Source organism: Elephas maximus, chromosome 4, assembly GCF_024166365.1.
Source record: "Elephas maximus indicus isolate mEleMax1 chromosome 4, mEleMax1 primary haplotype, whole genome shotgun sequence".
NCBI lineage: Eukaryota > Metazoa > Chordata > Mammalia > Proboscidea > Elephantidae > Elephas > Elephas maximus.
In genome coordinates this window covers 188063546-188084638 of record NC_064822.1, presented here as the reverse complement: position 1 = coordinate 188084638, position 21093 = coordinate 188063546, and the positions used below count along the sequence as shown (strand labels likewise).

The window sequence follows — 21093 nt, the reverse complement described above, 5'->3', positions numbered from 1 at the left end:
CCCCGCCCCCCAGTGCTGCCTCTGCTTCCGGCGAGCTGAGGCCCCTGGCCCACCCGGGCAGGGGCCAGAGGTGGGCGAGGCAGAGGAGCCACATTGGGCAGGAAGGAGCCTGAGTGGAGGCCAGCGTGGCCCAGCTGTCGGGAGGTAGAGTGGGCCCGCATTTATCTTACAGAGAGCTTCCAGGTGTATGCTTTCCAGGTGAGGGAACAGGGCCCAGGAGAAGTAGGTCCCTCACCCCGGGCCCCAGAGCTGGCCAGTGGGGTGCAGAGCAGGGAACACGTGTGTCATATACATTGGAATTAGCATGGAGTGGAGACAATAGGGTGCTCTGGTGCACAGGGCAGGGGCCCTTTAGGGAGGGCTTCCAGGAGGAGGTGATTCCTGAAATGAATTCTAAACTCTAAGCCTGTGCTGGCCAGAAAGAGAAGGTGTCTGGACATCCTGTCAACTGCGTCTCCTAGAGGCCCCATCAGTGGAGGAGTGGTCATGACACGTGCAGAGAACCATATCTAAAGAGAAGTCCCCGCTTTATCGCCTGGCTTTTAGACAAGGCCACACCCACCCTATCCAGCCTGATAGAAATGGGTTGATTTTTGCACAGAGAGCACCCCTCCCCCCAGTTTTAGTGGAGAGGGCATAATTCTGTCATCAGCCTGGCCTCTGGGACCTGACTGTCCTGAATTCAGCCCTGCTGTCCATGAGCTCTAGAACCTTGGAGAAGTTGGGAGAACCCTTTGAGTCTTCTCATATGTAAAATGGGTCTAATAGTAAGCTTCCCTGTGTATAAGCTAGGCATTAGAAGAGTATCTACTTCCTAGAGTTGTCGAAAGGACCAAAAAAGATATGAAGGCCCCTAAGTGGTGTAGTGGTTAAGCGGTTAAGCCAAAGGTTGGTGCTTGGAACCTACCAGCTGCTCTGTGGGAGAAGGATGAGGCAGTCTGCTTCCATAAAGATTACAGCCTTGGAAACCCTATGGGGCAATTCTACTATGTCCTATAGGTTCACTAGGAGTCAGAATTGACTCGATGTCAATGGCTTTTTTTTTTTTTTTTTTGGGTTAAACATAATATCGGAGTCCCTGAGTGGTGCAAATGGTTAACACGCTCGGCTGCCACCTGAAAGTTTGGAAGTTTGAGTCTACCCAGAGACGCCTTGGAAGAAAGGCCTGGAGAACTACTTCCAAAAAATTCAGCCACTGAAAACCCCATGGAGCGCAGCTCTACTCCAGCACACGGGGGGTTGGTTGCCATGGGTCAGAGTTGATTCAGTGGCGTCTGCTGATATAGGCATAGTATCCAGGAGACACCTGGCCAGAATCTCTCTGTTGAATTAATGAATGTTAAAAGGATCACACGTTTCTGTGTTTAGAAAGTAATTCTAGAACACAAAAAGAGGCAGGAATTCTCCCTCTCTGCCTCTGGGAATCCAGAGCCACCTGAGACATAGTCCCCAGTGTTGAGGAAGGACAGAGAAATAAGACAAGCAAACACATGGGGCGCTGTCATACGAGATAGGCAGGGGTAAAAGTATGTCCTGATTGTCTAGAGAATCCCTTTCGAAACAGGAAAATTTCTAAGAAACTGAAGGAAAATAAACCAGAGCCTGACAAAGTTAAAGACTGCCATTCTGAGAGCAGTGGCCGAGTCGTGGGATCGCACCCCTGGGTGGTATTTTAACAGGATTCGGAACAGGAAGAAATAAACCGTGCTGATGGAGAGATACGGATACCTCGAACACGGGTCTTCTGATTGATGTCTTTGTTTTAGATACGGAAATGAGTCGGCCAGAATCGACTAGAACTCAGACTCCAGTTCTGACAAAAAGTTACGTGAACAGTCACTTCATAACTGCTGAAGAATGCCTGAAGCTTTTCCCCGGGAGACTGAAGGAGTCCTTCCGGGTAATTTGTGGCCTGCCCTCCCCTCCTCAGTCTCATCCATTCCACCATGTGGCCTAGTCGGCCCAGGGGGCACCAAGAGAGGGGAAAACATGTGACTCAGCCTTGGCCAGAGACGGTGCCGCCTGCCCTTCTCCCCTTGCCTGGGGGTGGGGTACAGCCTGCCCCTTCTCGCCTTGCCTGGGGGTGGGGTACAGCCTGCCCTTCTCCCCTTGCCTGGGGGTGGGGTACAGTCTGCCCCTTTACCCCTTGCCTGGAGGTGCGGTACAGCCTGCACCTTCTCGCCTTGCCTGGGGGTGGGGTACAGCCTTTCCTTCTCCCCTTGCCTGGGGGTGGGGTACAGCCTGCCCTTCCCCCCTTGCCTGGGGGTGGGGTACAGCCTGCCTTTCTCCCCTGGCCTGGGGGTGCAGCTGCCCCTTCTTCCCTTGCCTTGGGGGTACTTAACTTTGAGACCCCCCCCAGGTCTGTCCCTGTTGCCGACCTTTGCTGTGACTGCTTGCTGCCTCTCAAAGGCTCCAGAGGAGTGAGGGTACCCTCCTCACCAGGGAGGTCAGGAGGGAAGAGGCCATGACAACAGTGTCACAGTAAATTTCGGGTCCATTCATCCCTTCCCTTCCATTCCATGGCTCACTCACCAGCAGGCTCCACACACTAAATCTTTACAGAAGAAGGCTGTCACGTCTTTCTCCCACGGAGCTGCTGGTAGATTCAAACCACCAACCTTTCGTTTAGCAGCTGGGCACTTAACCACTGTGCCAGCATGGCTCCTCCTGTATGCCAGAACCCATGCTGGATGCTGGGATCCAGGATGCAGCCCAGCCCCAGAGATCTCAGTCCAGAGGACACAGATGGTAAACGCGTGCTCATATATGTCGCGATTGGCGGTGGAGAAGGAACGTAGGATGCTCTGGGGCTCAGGGCAAGGGCCCCCGTAGGGAGGCCTTCGTGGAGGAGGTGACTCCTGAAATGACTCCTAAACTCTAAGCCTGTGCTGGCCAGAAAAAGAGGGAGCAAACAACAGACAAGGCCTCGTGAGCAAGGTGACGGCAAATAGGTGCCAGGCTTTAGGGAAGAGCATGTGGCTGGCCTATTAGGACGAGGCAGGGTCTGCGTGCCCAAGCATGACAGACGAGAATGGAGAAACAGACCTTCCAGCAGAGAGGGAGGTACAGAGCAGCCTGAATGGGGTCAGTGCTAAGAAGTAAAAGACGGGGATTAAAATGGGAAGGCAGGGAGATGGGTTTAATAAGCTGAGCTGTATTTACTGCAAAATAGGTCTCAGGGTCCCCAGGAATTAGAATGGATTCCATCCCAGGGGATGGAGGCTCCAGGTATGGGGGGAGCGGATGGCAGGTCATGTGGAGGAGAACATCCAGGGAGAAGGGGGTGGAGGGACCTGGTGGCAGAGCTGCCTCCTAGGGGGGACACTACAGCTCACATTGTCCGGCCTTCTGAAACAGCTTCCCCACGCTGATGGCCAGTCAGAGACTCATTGTGGTGACCAAGCTACTATTTGAAAACAAATATACTCACAGTGACCATCTAGCTGGGGTTTTGCAGGGTCTCCTGATTTTGGACCTTCCATCCCGCCCTCAGACCGTGCATCCTAATGTGCAGTTTGAATAAATCCGGTCATGGCGTGCATACATGGAGAAGGTTAGCCCTAGTCTCTACACAGACCTAAAACACAGCAGAGACAAGTGCTCTGAGAATCCCAGTGTTGGCTTGAGCCTGGGGGAGGCGGGGTCATCCTGTGGTCGAAGCCCTGTTCTCTGAAGAGGGAACGCTGGCTGGCTAGGAGGTGGTGGCGGGAAGGACGTTGAGAGGCAGGAAGGAGCAGCGTCTTTTAAATTGATTTCTGCAGTATTTACCACAGTGATGGCACACATTAGGTGCTGAGTAATGAGTAAACACGGACCGCTCTGTCCACAAAATCCCACAACATTTTAATTAGGCACTTGAGTCGGGCGCTTGCTTTATATCAAAAATAACCACTTAGGGAGGACCCCGTAGCATGAACGTATGAGTGCAGTACCCCGAAAACACCAGATCACCTCTTGGGTGACAGGCTGCATTAGGCACAGATGAGAGCCGGGGTACTGGAACAGTCTCTGCAACTTTCTAAGCCAGCTGTGTTCTCCGTGCTTTACATGTATTAACGCGTTTAATCCGCACGACAACCCGATCCCCATTTTACAGGTGAGAAAACGGATGCATGGAGAGGGTGGGAATTGTCCGAGGTCACACTGCTGCTCAGTGGCAGGGCTGGGGACTTGAAGCTGAGGCGTCTGCCACCAGAGCGTGCCTTTACACACTATGCAGTGCTGCCTCTCAGCCACAAGTTCCCTGTGGGCCCTGAACCTCAGTCTCCTCATCTGCAAAATGGAAATCCCAAGCCGGCCTTGCAGTGCAGTGGGCGGGGTAAAACACACCAGGCTCAGACACGGAACGTGTTTATCTGAGTCCTCGACATGGAGCACAGGCCTCTGGGTGGCCTGTGGGCATGCCACTGTGTACGCTGTCTTCCTGTCCATTGTAGACAGAAGTTGCCAACCATCATAAAATCTGTGTAAAAATCTATAGAAAAATCCTGATCAAAAGAGGGAGAATGCAGAACAGAACTTAAAATTCTTGCAGGCTCCAGACTTCCTGGAGCCATGGAGGCTGGATGAACCTCTGAAACTATTTAAACCTTAAACCAAAAACATACCCGAAGTCTTCTTAAAAACAAACAACGGTTTATCGTAACTAGCATTATGCTCTTTTAAGAACTGGCCATATGGACTCAAACTGACGACAGCAACTCAAAAGATTAGATGGGAATCTTGGGGGGGAAGCGAGTTTATGTTAACAGGGGAGGAACAACTCGGGAAAGAGGGTGAGAACGGTTGCACAGCTTGACTAACGTGATCAGTGTTACTTAACTGTACATGTGGAAACTGTTCGATTGGTGTATGTTTTGCTGTGTGTATTCAAAAAACTATATAAAAAAAACCACAGCATGAGTTTTACACGTTCCAGAAAACTCCAGTACACACTCCTGTTCTTATTTCCAGTAGTGAGGATTTTACCACTAACTGGGAGAGTCAGGGGAAAAGGGAGCTGGAGTATGTAATTTCCTGGGGAAGAGCAAAGCACGGTGAGGATATTATTCCTGGAGCAGAGAGACCCCCAAACGCAACGGCTGAAACGCTACGCAGCCACCCCTTCTTCTCTTTGGAGACGAGCCCCCGCCTGCTGGGCTGTGGGTTTGCCGCAGTCCGAGGCGCAGCAGGGAGGCGCCCTCTGACGCACGTGTGGGTTTTGTTTCCAGAACCCCTACTCTGCCTTCTTTAAGATGGACACCGACAGGGATGGCATCATCAGCACCCAGGACCTGCACAGACTGCTGCTGCACCTCCTGTTCAACCTGAAGGACCAGGAGTTCGAGCGTTTCCTGGAGCTTCTTGGCTTGAAACTCAGCATCACCTTAAATTTCCGGGAGTTTCGGAATTTGTGTGAGAAGGGATCATACAGAAGCGATGACCCACCACAAAGACTCATCAGGTAAGAAGGCGGCATCTTTATACCCGCCAGCCCGCGCCAGCCTGAGTCCAGCATTTCTGCGGGTCCAAGGAGGCAGACAGAGAGCGGAGCTGTCCCACCAGAGCAACGGGTTTCCTTGTCGGTGGCTGGAGAGAAATCACAGCAGGAACAGGCCAACCCTGTGTGTGTCGGAGTAGAGCTGTGCCCTCCAGGGTTTTCAGTGGCTGATTTTCGGGAAGTACAGTGCCAGGCCTTTCTTCTGAGGCACCTCCAGGTGGACTCGAACCTCCAGCCTTCCGGTTAGCAGCTGAGTGCATTAACCATTTGCAGCACACAGAGATTCTGTAGAAAGGTTGAAATGGATTAGAAAATACAGCTATAACCATATCACCTGTGAGCATCATTTTTCTATTTCATCCCACTCATTTTTCTATGCACATAAGTTTATATATTGTTGTTGTTAGGTGCCGTTGAGTCGGTTCCAACTCCTAGTGACCCTACGCGACAGAGTAGAACTGCCCCATGGGGCTTCCAAGGAGCTGGTGGATTCGAACCGCTGACCTTTTGGTTAGCAGCCGAGCTCTTAACCACTGCCCCATCAGGGCTCCATGCATTTACATTTTTTTTTCTTTTTATAAATCTGGGGTTGGATGATACTCTTTTTACTCGGTTTTTGAGAACTCAGCTTCCAAGACCTTTGTGTTGTAATGTGCATGACATTTCAGCTCCTTAACGTGACGTTGGCCACCGGCTGTCCACTGCAGTGCACGGACTCGGCCTGGTCCGTGCTGGTCAGGGGAGTGCAGCCCCTTTCTGCAGGAACCGATGCTGCGTCCCTTCTCCTCTGGGTGTATATCTGACTGTAGGTGTAAGTTTGGCTCGTCCCGCCATCTGCTTCCAGAGATGCCGGGATCTCTTCCAGCCCCTCCCCAGGCAAGGCTCCTCCCCAGGCCCCTGCCCACCCAAGCTGACCTATCTCACGGTGGGAAGGGGAATTTCAGTGTCCTGCATGCCATCCCCACTTGCTTCCTCCCCTTTGTCTCTGTAATGGTGGATACTCGAGAAGGCAGTGACTGGGCTTGACGCCCAGTGCAGCACCTGTGGCTCCCTGTGGGGATTACTGAATGCCCCCGGGCATGAATGGAGTAGCCACTCAGCCCCTCCTTGACCATCACTGTAATACTTCATTAAAACGCCAGCAGGCACTGTGATAACACAGAGGTGTGTTTTCTGATATAGCATGATCATAATATTCACTGTACTGTTTTGCCCTCGAGGCACTGGCAGCCCCGAGGGTCTCCAACAAGCACCTGTCCTACCCACACAGGGCGGCTCCCCTGGAGGGCAGCAATGCCCCAGAAGCCACAGTCACAGGGCTAGACTGTCATGACGCTTGTCTGGCTGCAGAAGCCCTCTGATCTCGCACTTTAATTTGTTGCCACTGTTCACATGTTTTGGGAAAGTAGCTTTAATTTTTGTCTGTCAAAAAAACCCAGCAAATATAACTATGGTCTCTCCGTAAGAAGAGTGATCGTGGGACGCGTGAGTTGGACACTGTTTCCAATTGCTCGGGTCTGAAGAGCTTTAATGTGGGGCTTGATTGCTTGACATTAAAACAATACAAATTCTTCCCCCCAAAATTTTTTTAGAGAAGGTATGCAGAACGAACATGGAAAATTTCAATGACAAGGCCCAATCCTCCCATTCAAATGGCTCGGCCTTCTTATTTGTATTTATTTGTTCATTCATCAAGCATTTACTAAATGTCGACTATGTGCTACACGTTGTCCTAGGACCGGGGGTGCAGAGATGAGTAAGATGCAGACTCTCCCTTTGAGGAGCTCACAGTTGAATATAAGATGACAGGAACAAAGAGAAATAACCCACTGCCATCGAGGCGACTCCGACTCATGGCAACCCTACAGGACAGAGTAGAACTGCACCATGGGGTTTCCAAGGAGCGGCTGGTGGGTTTGAACTCCTGACCTTCTTTCTGGTTAGCAGCCTGAGCTCTTTGAAATAGAAGAGTGATTAGTAAAGTATGTCTGCTTTGAGCATTGTGGTCTTTCAAAGATTCATCTGTGTGGGATGAAATTGACAACATCTCGAAAGGCTAGATGAGAAACTTAGGGGGCAGTGACCATATGCTGATGGTGGTGGAATAAACTGGAAAGGGACCACGAGAATGGTTGCGAATATGAACACTGTAATCAGTGTGGCTGAGTTGTACATGTAGGATTTGTTGAACTGGTGTATCCTTTGCTGTGTATATTTTCACGGACACAAAAATAAATAAAAAGAAACAGAAGGGTAGCTAAAGTGCTATAGGAGAGTAGAGGGTCGGGGCTCAGTCGTCTCAGGTTCTCAGGCAATGTGGAGACATCCAAGCTGGGTCTTGAAGTGTGAGTAGGGTTTTATCAGATGCAGGCTACAGGAAAGGCTGTTCAAGGCCAGGGAACAGCATTTGCAAAAGTATAGAGGCTGGAAAGGGCACATTCGGGAAATGGGAGAGGAGAGTGTGCAGGAGCCATATGCCCAGAGGGCATGGTGACCAGGGGGCCTGGAGCAGCAGGAAGGCCGGGCTGGGTAGTTACCCAAGTGCCCGAACGAGGAGTTCATCCTTTTTCTGTAGACAAGAGAGTGAGGAGGTCACAGCTGTGCTTTAGAAAGATCTTTCAGCAGCCCCAGAGTGGAGGAGGAACTGAAAGGGGGAGAGGGTGGAGCCCATAGAGACCTGTTTTGGGCCCTGGGGCCTGAGGGAGAAACAGCTTTGAGACCTAGGCCAGGCGCTACATTAGAAAGTCAAGCCCACTTATGGACCAGACCTTGTGCTTCATGACGATGTATCTTTTAATATCCTTTAATAATTAATACTGTCTGATTTTACAGACACAAGAGTTGGGGCTTATAGAAAAGTTAGTGACTCGTCCAGAGGGGCACAGTGATGGATGGTGGGGCAGGGATTTGAACCCAGGTGCCTGTTGAGAGTGGTGGTTTTCTGCCTAGAGAACCTGTCTTCTTTGTCCCTCCTCAGCCTCCCTCTTTCCACCTAACAAACCTGGGTGCCGTCCCTTCTTCAAAGCCTTCCTGCCCTCCCTGCTGGGCTCCTCTGCCCTCTGGGCATTCACTTTGCTCTTGCGTCATTGACATGCAGTACTTTTTAAAACTGCGAGGGCTCATAATTTTGTTGAAGACAGGGCGGCCATTTGTTTGCTTCATAACTGCAGAACTTTTTCATTTTTAAATTTGTAAATACCAATTAGAGTAATAAGTACAATGACTCGCTTGATTTCTACACCATCTATTCCCTTCCAGTCACCTTGTTAAAAACACACTTGCCTTGACCATTTACCCAGTTAAAAACCGTAATTAGTACATTTTCATGCACGAACATCAGAAAAGATGAAAGAATGCTGTCCCGTCATGTGTCCTTTAAGCAAAATTGGACGGTCAAGGCTCTTGTCAGAAAGTATTGCCTGATCAGATCTTTCCTGTTGAATGGCAAACTGAGTGAAAACACAGAGTTTCTTTTTTCCCTGAAATACTCATCAGTTATTGAGTTTGAGAAAATGTATCTGGGATGTTGCCCTCTAAAGCCTCACAGATTGAGATGTGGCTTCGACAACCAATTTCATCATCATCCTTGGAATCTAGTTATTCTTTATCTGCATTCATCTTCTGATTCAGTTAATAATTGTGAAACAACCTCCTCTGTCAATTTTCCTCCCTTTGCTACTTGGGCATAAAATAAGAATTCTGAATTTTCCACTGTTCAGTGAAAGCTGAAGTAGTCTGCAGATATGGCTTCACTATCTTGTTTTATAACTTCTTGAAAGATACTGTAATACTTTGGGCAGTGCAGTAAGAATACTCAAGGATAGCATCATAAAAAAATTTTTTTTTTTTTAATGGTGATCAATTTCAGGATTTCATCATTCTGCTAGGTGATTCCATCTTATTTTTGTTTTATTACTTTAGCCTTTTTTAATTAATTTTTTTAGCATAGTTGGTGTCTTGGTTATCACGTGCTGCTATAACAGAAATACCACAAATGGACGGCTTTAACAAAGAGATATTTTTTCTCTTACAGCCTAGGAGGCTAGAAGTCTGAATTCAGGATGCCAGTTGCAGGGGAAGGCTTTCTCTCTGTGTCGGCTCTGGGGGAAGGTCCTTGTCATTAACCTTCCCTTGGTTTAGGAGCTTCTCTGCTTAGGAATCCCGGGTCCAAAGGACAGGATCTGCTCCCAGCGCTGCTTTATTGGCGGTAGGAGGTTCTCCTGTCTGTCTGCTCACTTCTCTCTTTTATATCTCAAAAGAGGTAGATTTAAGACGCAAACTAATCTTATAGATTGAGTCTTGCTTCATTAACTTAATTGCCTCAACTCCTGCCTCATTAACATCATGTTGTTGTTGTTGTTAGGTGCCGTTGAGTTGGTTCCAACTCATTGCAACCCTATGCACAGCACAACGAAACACTGCCCTGTCCTGAGCCATCCTTAAAATTGTTGCTATGCTTGAAGCTTGTTGTTGCAGGCACTGTGTCAGTCCATCTCGTTGAGGGTCTTCCTCTTTTTCGCTGATCTTCTACTTTGCCAAGCATGGCGTCCTTCTCCAGGGACTGGTCTCTCCTGATAACATGTCCAGAGTACGTGAGACAAAGTCTCACCATGCTTGCTTCTAAGGAGCATTCTGACTGTACTTCTTCCAAGACAAATTTGTTCACTCTTTGGCAGTCCACGGTATATTCAATATTCTCTGCCAACACCACAATTCAAGGGCATCCATTCTTCTTCGCTCTTCCTTATTCATTGTCCAGCTTTCGCATGCATATGAGGTGATTCAAAACGCCATGGCTTGGGTCAGGTGCACCTTAGTCCTCAAGGTGACATCTTTGCTTTTCAACACTTTAAAGAGGTCTTTTGCAGCAGATTAGCCCACTGCGGTACGTCTTTGTATTTCTTGACTGCTGCTTCCGTGGGTGTTGATTGTGGATCCAGGTAAAATGAAATTCTTGACAACCTGAATCTTTTCTCCATTTGTCATTATCTGGCTTATTGATACAGTTGTGAGGATTTTTGTTTTCTTTATGTTGAGTTTTAATCCATACTGAAGGCTGTGGTCTTTGATCTTCATTAGTAAGTGCTTCAAGTCCTCTTCACTTTCAGCAAGCAAGGCTGTGTCATCTGCATAACACAAGTTGTTAATGAGTCTTCCTCCAATCCTGATGCCCCATTCTTCTTCATATAGTCCAGCTTCTCGGATTATGTGCTCAGCATACAGACTGAATAGGTATGGTGAAAGGATACAACCCTGGCGCACACCTTTTCTGACTTTAAACCGTGAAGTATCCTCTTGTTCTGTTTGAACGGCTGCCTTTTAATCCATGTACAGGTTCCTCATGAGCACAATTAAGTGTTCCAGAACTCCCATTCTTCTCAATGTTATCCATAATTTGTTATGATCCACAGAGTTGAATGCCTTTGTATAGTCAATAAAACACAGGTAAACATCCTTCTGGTATTCTCTGCTTTCAGCCAGGATCCATCTGACATCAGCAATGATATCCCTGGTTCCACATCCTCTTCTGAAACCGGCCTGAATTTCTGGCGGTTCCCTGTCAATATACTGCTGCAGCTGTTTTTGAATGATCTTTAGCATAATTTTGCTTGTGTGTGATATTAATGATATTGTTCAATAATTTCCTCATTCGGCTGGATCACCTTTCTTGGGTATGGGCATAAATATGGATCTCTTCCAGTGAGTTGGCCAGGTAGCTGTCTTCCAAATTTCCTGGCAGAGCCGAAGCAGTGCTTCCAGTGCTGCATTCCGTTTGTTGAAACATCTCAATTGGTGTTCCATCTTTTCCCAGAGCCTTGTTTTTTGCCAGTGCCTTCAGCGCAGCTTGAACTTCTTCCTTTAGTACCATTGGTTCCTGATCATACGTTACCTCCTGAAATTGTTGAACGTTGACAAATCTTCTTGGTATAGTGACTAATGACACTGTGTATTCTTTCCATCTTCTTTTGATGCTTCCTGTGTCGTTTAATATTTTCCCTGTAGAACCCTTCAGTATTACAACTGAAGGCTTGAGTTTTTCTTCAGTTCTTTCAGCTTGAGAAATGCTGAGTTCATTCTTCCCTTTTGGTTTTCTATCTCCAGGTGTTTACACATGTCATCGTAATACTTTACTTTGTCTTCTCGAGCCCCCCTCCTTGAAATCTTCTGTTCCGCTCTTTTACTTCATCATTTTTTCCTTTTGCTTTAGCTACTCGACGTTCAAAAGCAGGTTTCAGAGTCTCTTCTGACATCCATTTAGGTCTTTTCCTTCTCTCCTGTATTTTTAAGGACCTCTTGCTTTCTTCATGTATGATGTCCTTGATGTCATTCTATAACTCATCTGTTCTTTGGTCATTAGTGTTCAACGTGTCAGATCTATTCTTGAGATAGTCTCTAAATTCAGGTCGGATATACTTGAGGTCAAACTTTGGCTCTTGTTGACTTGTTCTAATTTTCTTCAGTTTCACCTTGAGCTTGTGTATGATGGTTTGATCTGCACTTGGCCCCTGGCCTTGTTCTGACTGATGATATTGAGCTTTTCCATCGTCTCTTTCACAGATGTAGTCCATCTGATTCCTGTGTATTCAATCTGGAGAGGTTCAGATGTGTAGTCACCATTTATGTTGGCAAAAATAGAGGTATTTGCAATGAAGAAGTCGTTGGTCTTGCAAAATTCTATCATGTGATCTCCTGCATTGTTTCTGTTACCAAAGCCATATTTTCCAACTACAGAGCCTTCTTCTTTGTTTCCAACTTTTGCATTCCCATCACCAGTAATTACCAGTGAATCCTGATCGCATGCTTGATCAATTTCAGACTGCAGATGTCGGTAAAAATCTTCTATATCTTCCTCTTTGGCCTTAGTGGTTGGTGGATAAGTTTGAATAGTAGTCATATTAACTGGTCTTCCTTGTAGGCATATGAATATTATCCTATCACTGACAGCGTTCTACTTCAGGATAGATCTTGAAATGTTCTCTTTGATGATGAAGGCAACACCATTCCTCTTCAAATTGTCATTCCTGGCTTGTAGACTATATGATTGATTCAAAATGACCAGTGCCAGTCCATGTCAGCTCATTAATGACTAGGATATCAATCTTTATGGTTCCATTTCATTTTTGATGATTTCCAATTTTCCTAGATTCACACTTCATGCATTCCAGTTTCCAATTATTAATGGATGTTTGCAGCTGTTTTCTTCTCATTTTGAGTCATGCTACATCAGCAAATGAAGGTCCTGAAAGCTTTATTCCATCCACATCATTAAGGTCACCTCTACTTTGAGGTTGCAGCTCTTCCCTAGTCATCTTTTGAGTGCCTGAGGAGCTCATCTTCCAGCACTATGTCAGACAATGTTCTGTTGCTATTCATAAGGTTTTCACTGGCTAATTCTTTTCAGAAGTAGACTGCCAGGTCCTTCTTCCTAGTCTGTCTTAGTCTGGAAGCTCAGCTGAAACCTGCCATGGGTGACTCTGCTGGTATTTGAATACCAGTGGCGTAGCTTCCAGCATCACAGCAACATGCAAGCCTCCAGAGTACAACAAACTGACAGATGCGTGGGGGACAGAAGTCGGATTCACAACACATAGGAAAATCACATCAGATGTCAAAATCGTGGTCAACTACACAATACTGGGAATCATGGACTAGCCAAGTTGACACATTTTTTGGGGGTATACAATTCCATACATAACAGTTGGGAACAATTAACGAGTAATGATTAAGTTTTTCCTAGGATAATGAAATATAATAAAATTAAGATCAAGATCATTAAGACTCCAAAATGTATCATAGATATATAAAAGAATCCAATTCTAAGATAGAATGAGTTTTATTCTATTAAGAAAATAATTTTTTTTTTCCTGTTTTTTGGAGGACCTCTAAGAAAGAATAAAAGTCGTGAATACCAACCCTAGGTCCATTATCAGGTTGATTCTGGCCTCATAGAGTTTATTTAGTTGGGAAGTCTTCCTTGTTCTATTTTCTGCATTGTTTAGAATCCGTATTATTTTTTTCCTTAAATACTTGATGGAATTCAACAATAAAACCATCAGGCTCTGGAGTTTTCTTTGCTGGGAGATTTTTAACTATAAATTCAATTAATTTAATAGTTATAGGACCATTGGAAACTCTGTGGGGCAGTTCTACTCTATCCTGTAGGGTCGCTATGAGTCGGAAACGACTTGACAGCAACGGCTCAGGACCATTCACGTTTTCTATTTCTTCTTGACTCAGTTTTGGTAATTCGTGTCTTGTAAGAAGTTGGTTCATTTCATCTCAGTTGTCAAATTCGTGAGAATAAAGTTGTTCATAGTATTTCTTGTTATTCTTCTAATGTCTGTGGGGTCTTCAGTGATATCCTTTTCTTCATTCCTGATATTGGTAATTGGTGTTTTCTCTGTTTTTATCTTGATCAGTTTAGCTAAAGGTTTGTAATTTTCATTGATATTTTCAAACAACCAGCTTTTGGTTTTCATTGATTTTTAGCTGTTTTTCTGTTTTCAATTTCATTGATTTCTGCTCTTATCTCTATTATTTTCTTCTTTCTGTTTGCTTCAAGTTTAGTTTGCTCTTTTTGTATTTTATTAGGTTGGAAACTCAGATATTTTTCATCCTTTCTTTTCTAATATAAGCGCTTAAGGCTATAAATTTCCCACTAGACCCTGATTTACCTGCATTCCACAAATTTGTATCTGTTGAAGTCTTTATTTTCATTTAGTTAAAAATATTTTCTAATTTCCCTTGAGTCTTCCTCTTAGACCCATGGATTATTTAGAATTGTGTTGCTTCAATTTCAAAATACTGTGTGTTTTCCAAATATCTTTCTGTTATTGATTCCTAATTTACTTTTCTTCTGGTCCGACAACACGCTTTGTATGATTTTAATTCTTTAAATTTGTTAAAGTTTGTTTTGTGACCCTAGACATGGTCTGTCTTGTGTACTTGAAAAGAATGTGTATTCTGTTGTTGGGTGGACTGTTCTATAAATGCCAGTCAGGTCAAGTTGGTTGATAGTGTTCTTCAAGTCTTCTGCATTTTTGCTTATTATCTGTCTACTTGTTCTATCAATTACTTAAGGAGGAATGCTGATGTCTCCAACAGTAGTTTTGAACTTATCTATTTCTCCTTTCAGTCCTATTAGTTTTTGCTTCACATATATTGAAACTCTGAGAAAAATAGTATATATATATATTTTTTTTCAGTTTGGTTTATTTCCAATCTGTAGAGATGATGGAAACCCTGGTGGCATAGTGGTTAAGTGCAATGGCTGCCAACCAAAAGGTCAGCAGTTCAAATCCACCAGGTGCTCCTTGGAAACCCTATGGGGCAGTTCTGCTCTGTCCTATAGTGTCGCTATAAGTCAGAATCAACTTGATGGCAAAGGGTTTGGTTTTTTTTTTTTTTTTTTTTTGGTTTAGAGATGATATCTGACACCACACACACTCACATGTGTATACACACACACACACACACACACACACACACTTTATCTACCTGAATTTGCCTGACAGACTTCTTCCTTTTGAGCCATAGGGACAAAGCTGTAATTGGCAGTCTCCAAGTTACTAGTTACATTACAGATAGATTTGGTCTCTCAGAAATAAGATAGCCGAAGTGCCAAGGAACTGAGCACTCAGCTGGAGAAGTAGGCATCCTAGAGCCAATAGCCACAACCTGAAATTCATGCAGACCCCCTTTCCAAGGAATACTTTTGAGACCCTTTCCCTCAAGGGTTGAGTTCTAAGAAAAGGTAAAGGAATTGGTGGGGTTTCCCAAGGTACCCCCCATCCAATGAGAACCCTTTTTCCCACCCTTTCTAGAAGCTGGAAACACACCGGCTTGCTCTCCTTCCTTAAGGAGGCTTCCTGCGGGCTTGTAAGCTGCAGAATCCCCTGAGATAAGTCTGGATGTTTCTGCCTTTCTCTCTGAGGGAGGAACAGGTACACTGAATGTGATGGGCACTCAGGAAGGCTTTACCTTGCTCAAAGGTCGCAGCCTGCCCGGAGAGGAGAGGCAGTGAGAAGGCATGGGGTCATGCAGCTGTGAACCCAATGGTCTCAGAAAGGAGAAAAAAGGAGGGGGGCAGAGGAGGGAGGAGTGGGATTTTACATTTACAGGAAGGAATGTTTTACTGGGGTTTAAACTTCATGGAGGCCTGTACGTTTGAAGCAGCTTCTTAGGCTGAAGATCAGCCAGTCATGGCCGACTAGTCTTGCTCCTGAACTGGGTGAGACCAGTGAACTAGCCCAACCTGGCAACTTCCCCACCCCCTTCATGCCTTACCCTCTCAAGCTGCTGTCGGGGGCAGCACTTTGGGCCCTTGATTATGGGTCACTAAGGAGCCACGGGGAGCCCACACCAGCTCCAACAGCCCCCAGACCTTTCTATTTTAGGTTTTGCAAAGGCTTCTCCAGGATTCTCCCCAGGATTGAAGGGCAGTTACCCCTGTACCCTCTTTCCTAACATTCATCTCACATGTCATCTTCTGGGTCTGACTTCCCCACCAGACTCTCAATTCTATGAGTTTGTCCTATTTTACTGCTGAATTCTTCGGTCTTCACTTAGAGCAGGTGCTTAATAAATATGTTCAGTGAATAATTACATCCAAGTCCTGTGTGGGGAGAGGTAAGGGACTCCAGAGCACAGGTGGGATCAAGGCTGAGACCCTCTGCTCAGCCGAGAAGGGGCCAAGTTTGACATCTTCCTGCCTGAGTTCTAAGAAGTGACTCTTTGAGGCTTGGCGAGCAGACTGTGGGGCAGAGAGAACTCTAGAGGCAGGCCTGGGCCTTACACAGACCCTGATGCTGACTTGGAGACACTGGGGAGTTAGTCCTGGCCCAGGGCCTTGAAAGCAAGGAAAGTCTTACCCAAACTTTGACCTAGGAGACTGCCTTTCCCCAACCCTTCCCTGTTTTTACAACTGACTGAGGCAGCCCAGAGCAGAGATGAGGTGTGGTCAGGGGATCAGGAGACCTAAGCTCTGGTTCAGACACTTCCATCTCCAAATTAACCCTGTCACCTTGGACAGGGCACTTAATTCCTATGGGCCAACATGGTTTTCTCACCTGTGATGTGGCAAGACTGCCCAGCTAACCTGCAGGGTGGATCAGGACACTTAAATCCTATGAGTCTATAATAAAGGACACAGGTACCCCCAATCCAATGAAAAATAGTATGTTTTAGTTACCCAGATATTTGTCATTTCTGCTGCTCTTCCTTTATTTTCTGAAGTACCAAGTTTCTTTCTTATCATTTTCCTTCTGCTGAAGAACTTAGTTGTCTTTAAGAGAAGGTTTATGGTACACAAATATTCTTAGTTTTCTTTTATAAGAATATCTTTATTTCTTCTTCATTCCTAAAGGATATTTTTGCTGGATATAGAATTCTGGTTTGACCATTCTTTTGTTTCAGCACTGTTAAAATGTTGCTTCAGTGTCTTCTGGCTTCCATGGTTTCTGATGAGAAATCTGAAGCCATTCAGATAGTTTTTCCCCTATGTATAATGTGTCATTTTTCTCAGGCTACTTTCAAGATTTTTCTTTATTCTTGGTTTTCAACAATTTGATTATGGTCTGCTTGAGCATGGTTTTCTTTGAGTTTATCATTTTTGGGTTTGCTGAGCTTCTTGAATACATAAATATATATTTTTCACCAAATTTATGAAATTTCAGCCATTATTTCTTCAAATATATAAATATATGTTTTTCACCAAATGTAGGAAATTTTCAGCCATTATTTCTTCAAATATATATTTTCCATACTAATCTTTTTCTCCTACCTTTTGGTATCCCAGTGACATGAATGTTAGACCTTTTTATTTTGTACCACAGGTCCATAAGACTATGTCCTTTTTTCTCTCAGTTTTCCCTTTCTTGTTCAGATTGAATTATTTCTCTTAATCTATTTTCAAGTTTACTGGCTCTTTCCCCTGCCTTTCCCATTCCACCACTTAGCCATATACATTGAAAATTTTATTTCAGTTGTATTTTTTAGTTCTAAAATTTCTATTTGGTTCTTTTTCTTAATATACTGTAGCGTCTGTATCTTTGCTTAGAAATTTTATCTTTCCATTCATGTCTAGGGTGTTCGCCCTTACTTCATGGGTCATGCCTATAATAGCTTCTTTAAAGTCTGATAATATCAACATATGGATTATCCTGGGGTTAGTGTCGTTGATTGTCTTTTGCCTTGAGAGTTGTTGAGATTTTCCTAGTTCTTTGTATATCAAGTAATTTTTGGATTGTATCCTGGACGTATTGAATATTCTGCTATGACACCCTGGGTTCTGTTAAAATCCCCTGTAGAATGTCGATTTATTTCTTTATTTTTAGTAGACAGTCAACCCAATTTAGTTTTAAATGTAAGTCCCAATTTGCCTTCTGTAAACTGTGGTTTTGATGTCAGTTTGGTTTTCAGAGACATCGCAGCATAATTCAGGCCAGATCTGTGTGTGCACCACCCAGGCCAGTCTGGTATCTGTTAATAGTCTGTGGCCTACACAGTAGTTAAGGTCTGAGAGCTCTGCTGTGCTTTTTTGTGTTATTCCACACATGTACATATCAAAGATAAGCCTGGGATGTCTGCATAGATTTGAAGAGTCTCTTTTTCATGTCTCCCCTCTCTATGATTTACCTTCACACTCTCCGGCCCCCAGGGGTCCCCTTTCTTGGCCTTCTGGATAGAAAATCTTGGATTTTACCCTATAGGGTCACTATGAGTCAGAATCGACTTGACGGCAATGGGTTTGGTTTGGTTTTTGGGTACTGTTGTGTACTTCCCATGACTGGGTCTGCCTCCAGGAGCAAAGTGGTGAGAGAAAAGAGAGAGGGAGAAAATAACATGAATCACCCACACACATGGATCACACGGGCTCCTTCTGATCAGAGAGAAGATTTCTTCTCAGAGTCTTAAGCCACCTACTTGGCGGCTGCTATTGCTGCCACAGGAAACCCTGGTGGCCTGGTGGTTAAGAGCTACGTCTGCTAATCAAAAGGTCAGTAGTTCGAATCTACCAGGTGCTCCTTGGGAACTCTATGGGGCAGTTCTACTCTATCCTATAGAGTCACTATTAGTCGGAATCGACTTGACGGCAACAGGTTTGGTTTTTTGGGGGATTGCTGCCACCACCACGGAAGTGCAGTTTTGTGACTGGACTGGCCTTGAATCTGGACTAGGAGATTAAAAAAAGAAAAAAAGGAATCCCCCCACATTGCTTGTACCCCTCTTGGCTTTCCCCTGGAGCTTTTCTGTCTACATCTACTTCACAATTCCAGAATCAGGATTTCTGAGTCTAAGCTGGGAGATATGGGAGGAAAAAAACCTATGAATCTTACCACTGTGTCAGCCATCCTTCAAGTTTCTATTTTCCTCCCCATCTTCCTCCTATTATTCACTTTTTAGTATCTTCAGAGAGTTACATTTTGTATCCTGTCCCAGCTTTTTAGTTGTGATCAGTGAGAGAGATGGGGTGACGTGTTCCTACTCCATCTTAACTGGAATCGGAAGCCCATCTCAGGACGCTAGCACTGCCTGGAGCGCGGTTCCCGACAGGTTCACATGCTGCCTCCTTATTGCTTGTGTCTCAAAGAGGCTTCCCAGCTTTCCCAGCTAAGGTGCCCCCCTCACATCCTTCTCAGTCACTTCCAGCACTGGAGTTACCCGATTCAGTTTTCCATGTGTTTGTAGTATGTTTCTCCCCATCAGAGTGTAAACTCCTTCAGGACGTGGACTCTGTCTACACTGTTTGTTATTGTGTCTGCAGGGCTACAGCAGTGCATAGTAAGTGCTCAGTGTGTTTTTATGACCGACTGCTATAGAGGGTGACTGGTGGTCAAGGTCCTAAAGAGCCAGGCAGCAGGAGAGGACACCAGTAACTATCGGAAGTGTTTGGAGTGAAGCAATGTAAATAGGTCCTAGAAAAGCCTTCTGATCTCTCTAGAGGGAACGGTGATGTAAAATGGAAAAGGGAGCAATGGATGGGAAAACCAGTAGGACTCCCTGGCGTGAGCACAGATGACTAAGGAAATAATTGAGCCTTATGGCCTAGAAAAGAAATCATTTGTAAAAGGGCTGTTTGGATATGTGTTTAGATACTGAGATCAGTTCGGACACGTTGACTTTACTCAGCTAGCACATGCCTCTCAAGGCCTCCCTCTGTGACAGAACTTCTGGGGATGTCCAGGTGAGACCCCTTGGCACTGGTAGGCTTTAGGAGGCATCTAAAGGAAAAGGCAGAGGAATATATGTCATTATGATGTACAGCCCTCTTAAATAATAGTTGTGAAAATGCAGCACAATCCCATCAGCCTTCCCAAACCTTTGGTGGTAAAGTCATGATAGGAGACCTTTGGATGATTGACCTTTGGATCCCTTTCCACCCTGGAAATTCCATGATTCTGTGAAGTCCAGTAGGCAGTTGGAGAGAGATGGAAGCGAAAAAACCTGGGTGAGATTAGAGTACTAGTGGTACAGTTTTATGGGTAAACAGCAGTGACATGGTAGTTGGAGACACGGGAAGGGATGACCTCTCAGAGGAGTAATAAACTTTGGGGTAGGAGTAGCGAGAAGGGGTAGTGAAGGGGGAGGGACTGGAGGTGTACACCTGCCGGGCCCCATGTTAGGTGTGCATATCTATCATGTCGTGTAAAGAACAGTGTCATGAAGCCGATTGAAGAGAGGATGGATGGCTAAGAGTGTCACGTGTAACAGAGAAGTCAAGAAAGACCACTTAATTTGACAATAGAGAGGTAACTGGTGAACTTAAAGAACGAGGGTCTCAGTAAAGGGAAGTGTGCCAGCAGTGGTTTACCTGTGTGCCCCACCACCTGGCATCTGCCAGGAGACAAAAGGAAACCGGGCAAGTCCTCATTTGGTCCACGTCATGGATTGAATTGTGTCCCCCCAAAATGTGTGTCAACTTGGCTAGACCATGGTTCCCAGTACTATGTGATTGTCCACCATTTTGTCATCTGATGTGATTTTCCTATGTGTGGTAAATCCTGCCTCTGTGATGTTAATGAGGCAGGGTTAGAGGAAGTTATGTTAATGAGGCAGGACTCAGTCTACATGATTAGATTCTATCTTAAGTCAATCTTTTTTGAGATATAAAAGAGAGGCGCAAGCAGAGATACAGGGGGACCTCATACTACCAAGAAATCAGTGCCAGGAACAGAGCACGTCCTTTGGACCCAGGGTCCCCGTGCAGAGAAGCTCCTAAACCAAGGGAATATTAATGACAAGGACTTTCCCCCAGAGCCAATAGATAAAGCTTTCTCCTAGAACTGACACCCCGAATTTGAGCTTCTAGCTTCCTAGATTGTGAGAGAATAAAGTCCTGTTTGTTAAAGCCATCTACTGTGCTGTTTCTGTTATAGCAGCACTAGATGACTAAGATAGTCCACTTAAGCAGCAACACAGGATGGGTAAGGAGACACTGCCCACTCTGCAGCTGGTTCTCAGACCCTGCCATTCGAGAAAATGCAAGAAATTTCGTTTGCCAAACCCTGGGAGTCAAAGGTTTCTGTCATTCACCCAAGAGTGCTGCTTTGAACTTGACCCTCTCCATGTGATACCTGGGTCAGTAGCACAGTGGAGGTTTCTAGGGTCATGCT

At 45.4% G+C, this 21093-nt stretch overlaps 1 protein-coding gene across 5 annotated transcripts in view; it reads left to right on the top strand.

Moving 5' to 3' along the window:
* The window catches only part of EFCAB6 (EF-hand calcium binding domain 6), a 381524-nt gene that overhangs the window by 217349 nt on the left and 143082 nt on the right, over positions 1 to 21093 (top strand). For all 5 annotated transcript variants that reach the window (XM_049884609.1, XM_049884607.1, XM_049884608.1 and 2 more), the window contains 2 exons: positions 1767 to 1900; positions 5211 to 5443. In XM_049884609.1, coding sequence (XP_049740566.1) covers positions 1767 to 1900; positions 5211 to 5443 — 367 coding nt within the window. The remainder of the gene's footprint in view (positions 1 to 1766; positions 1901 to 5210; positions 5444 to 21093) is intronic.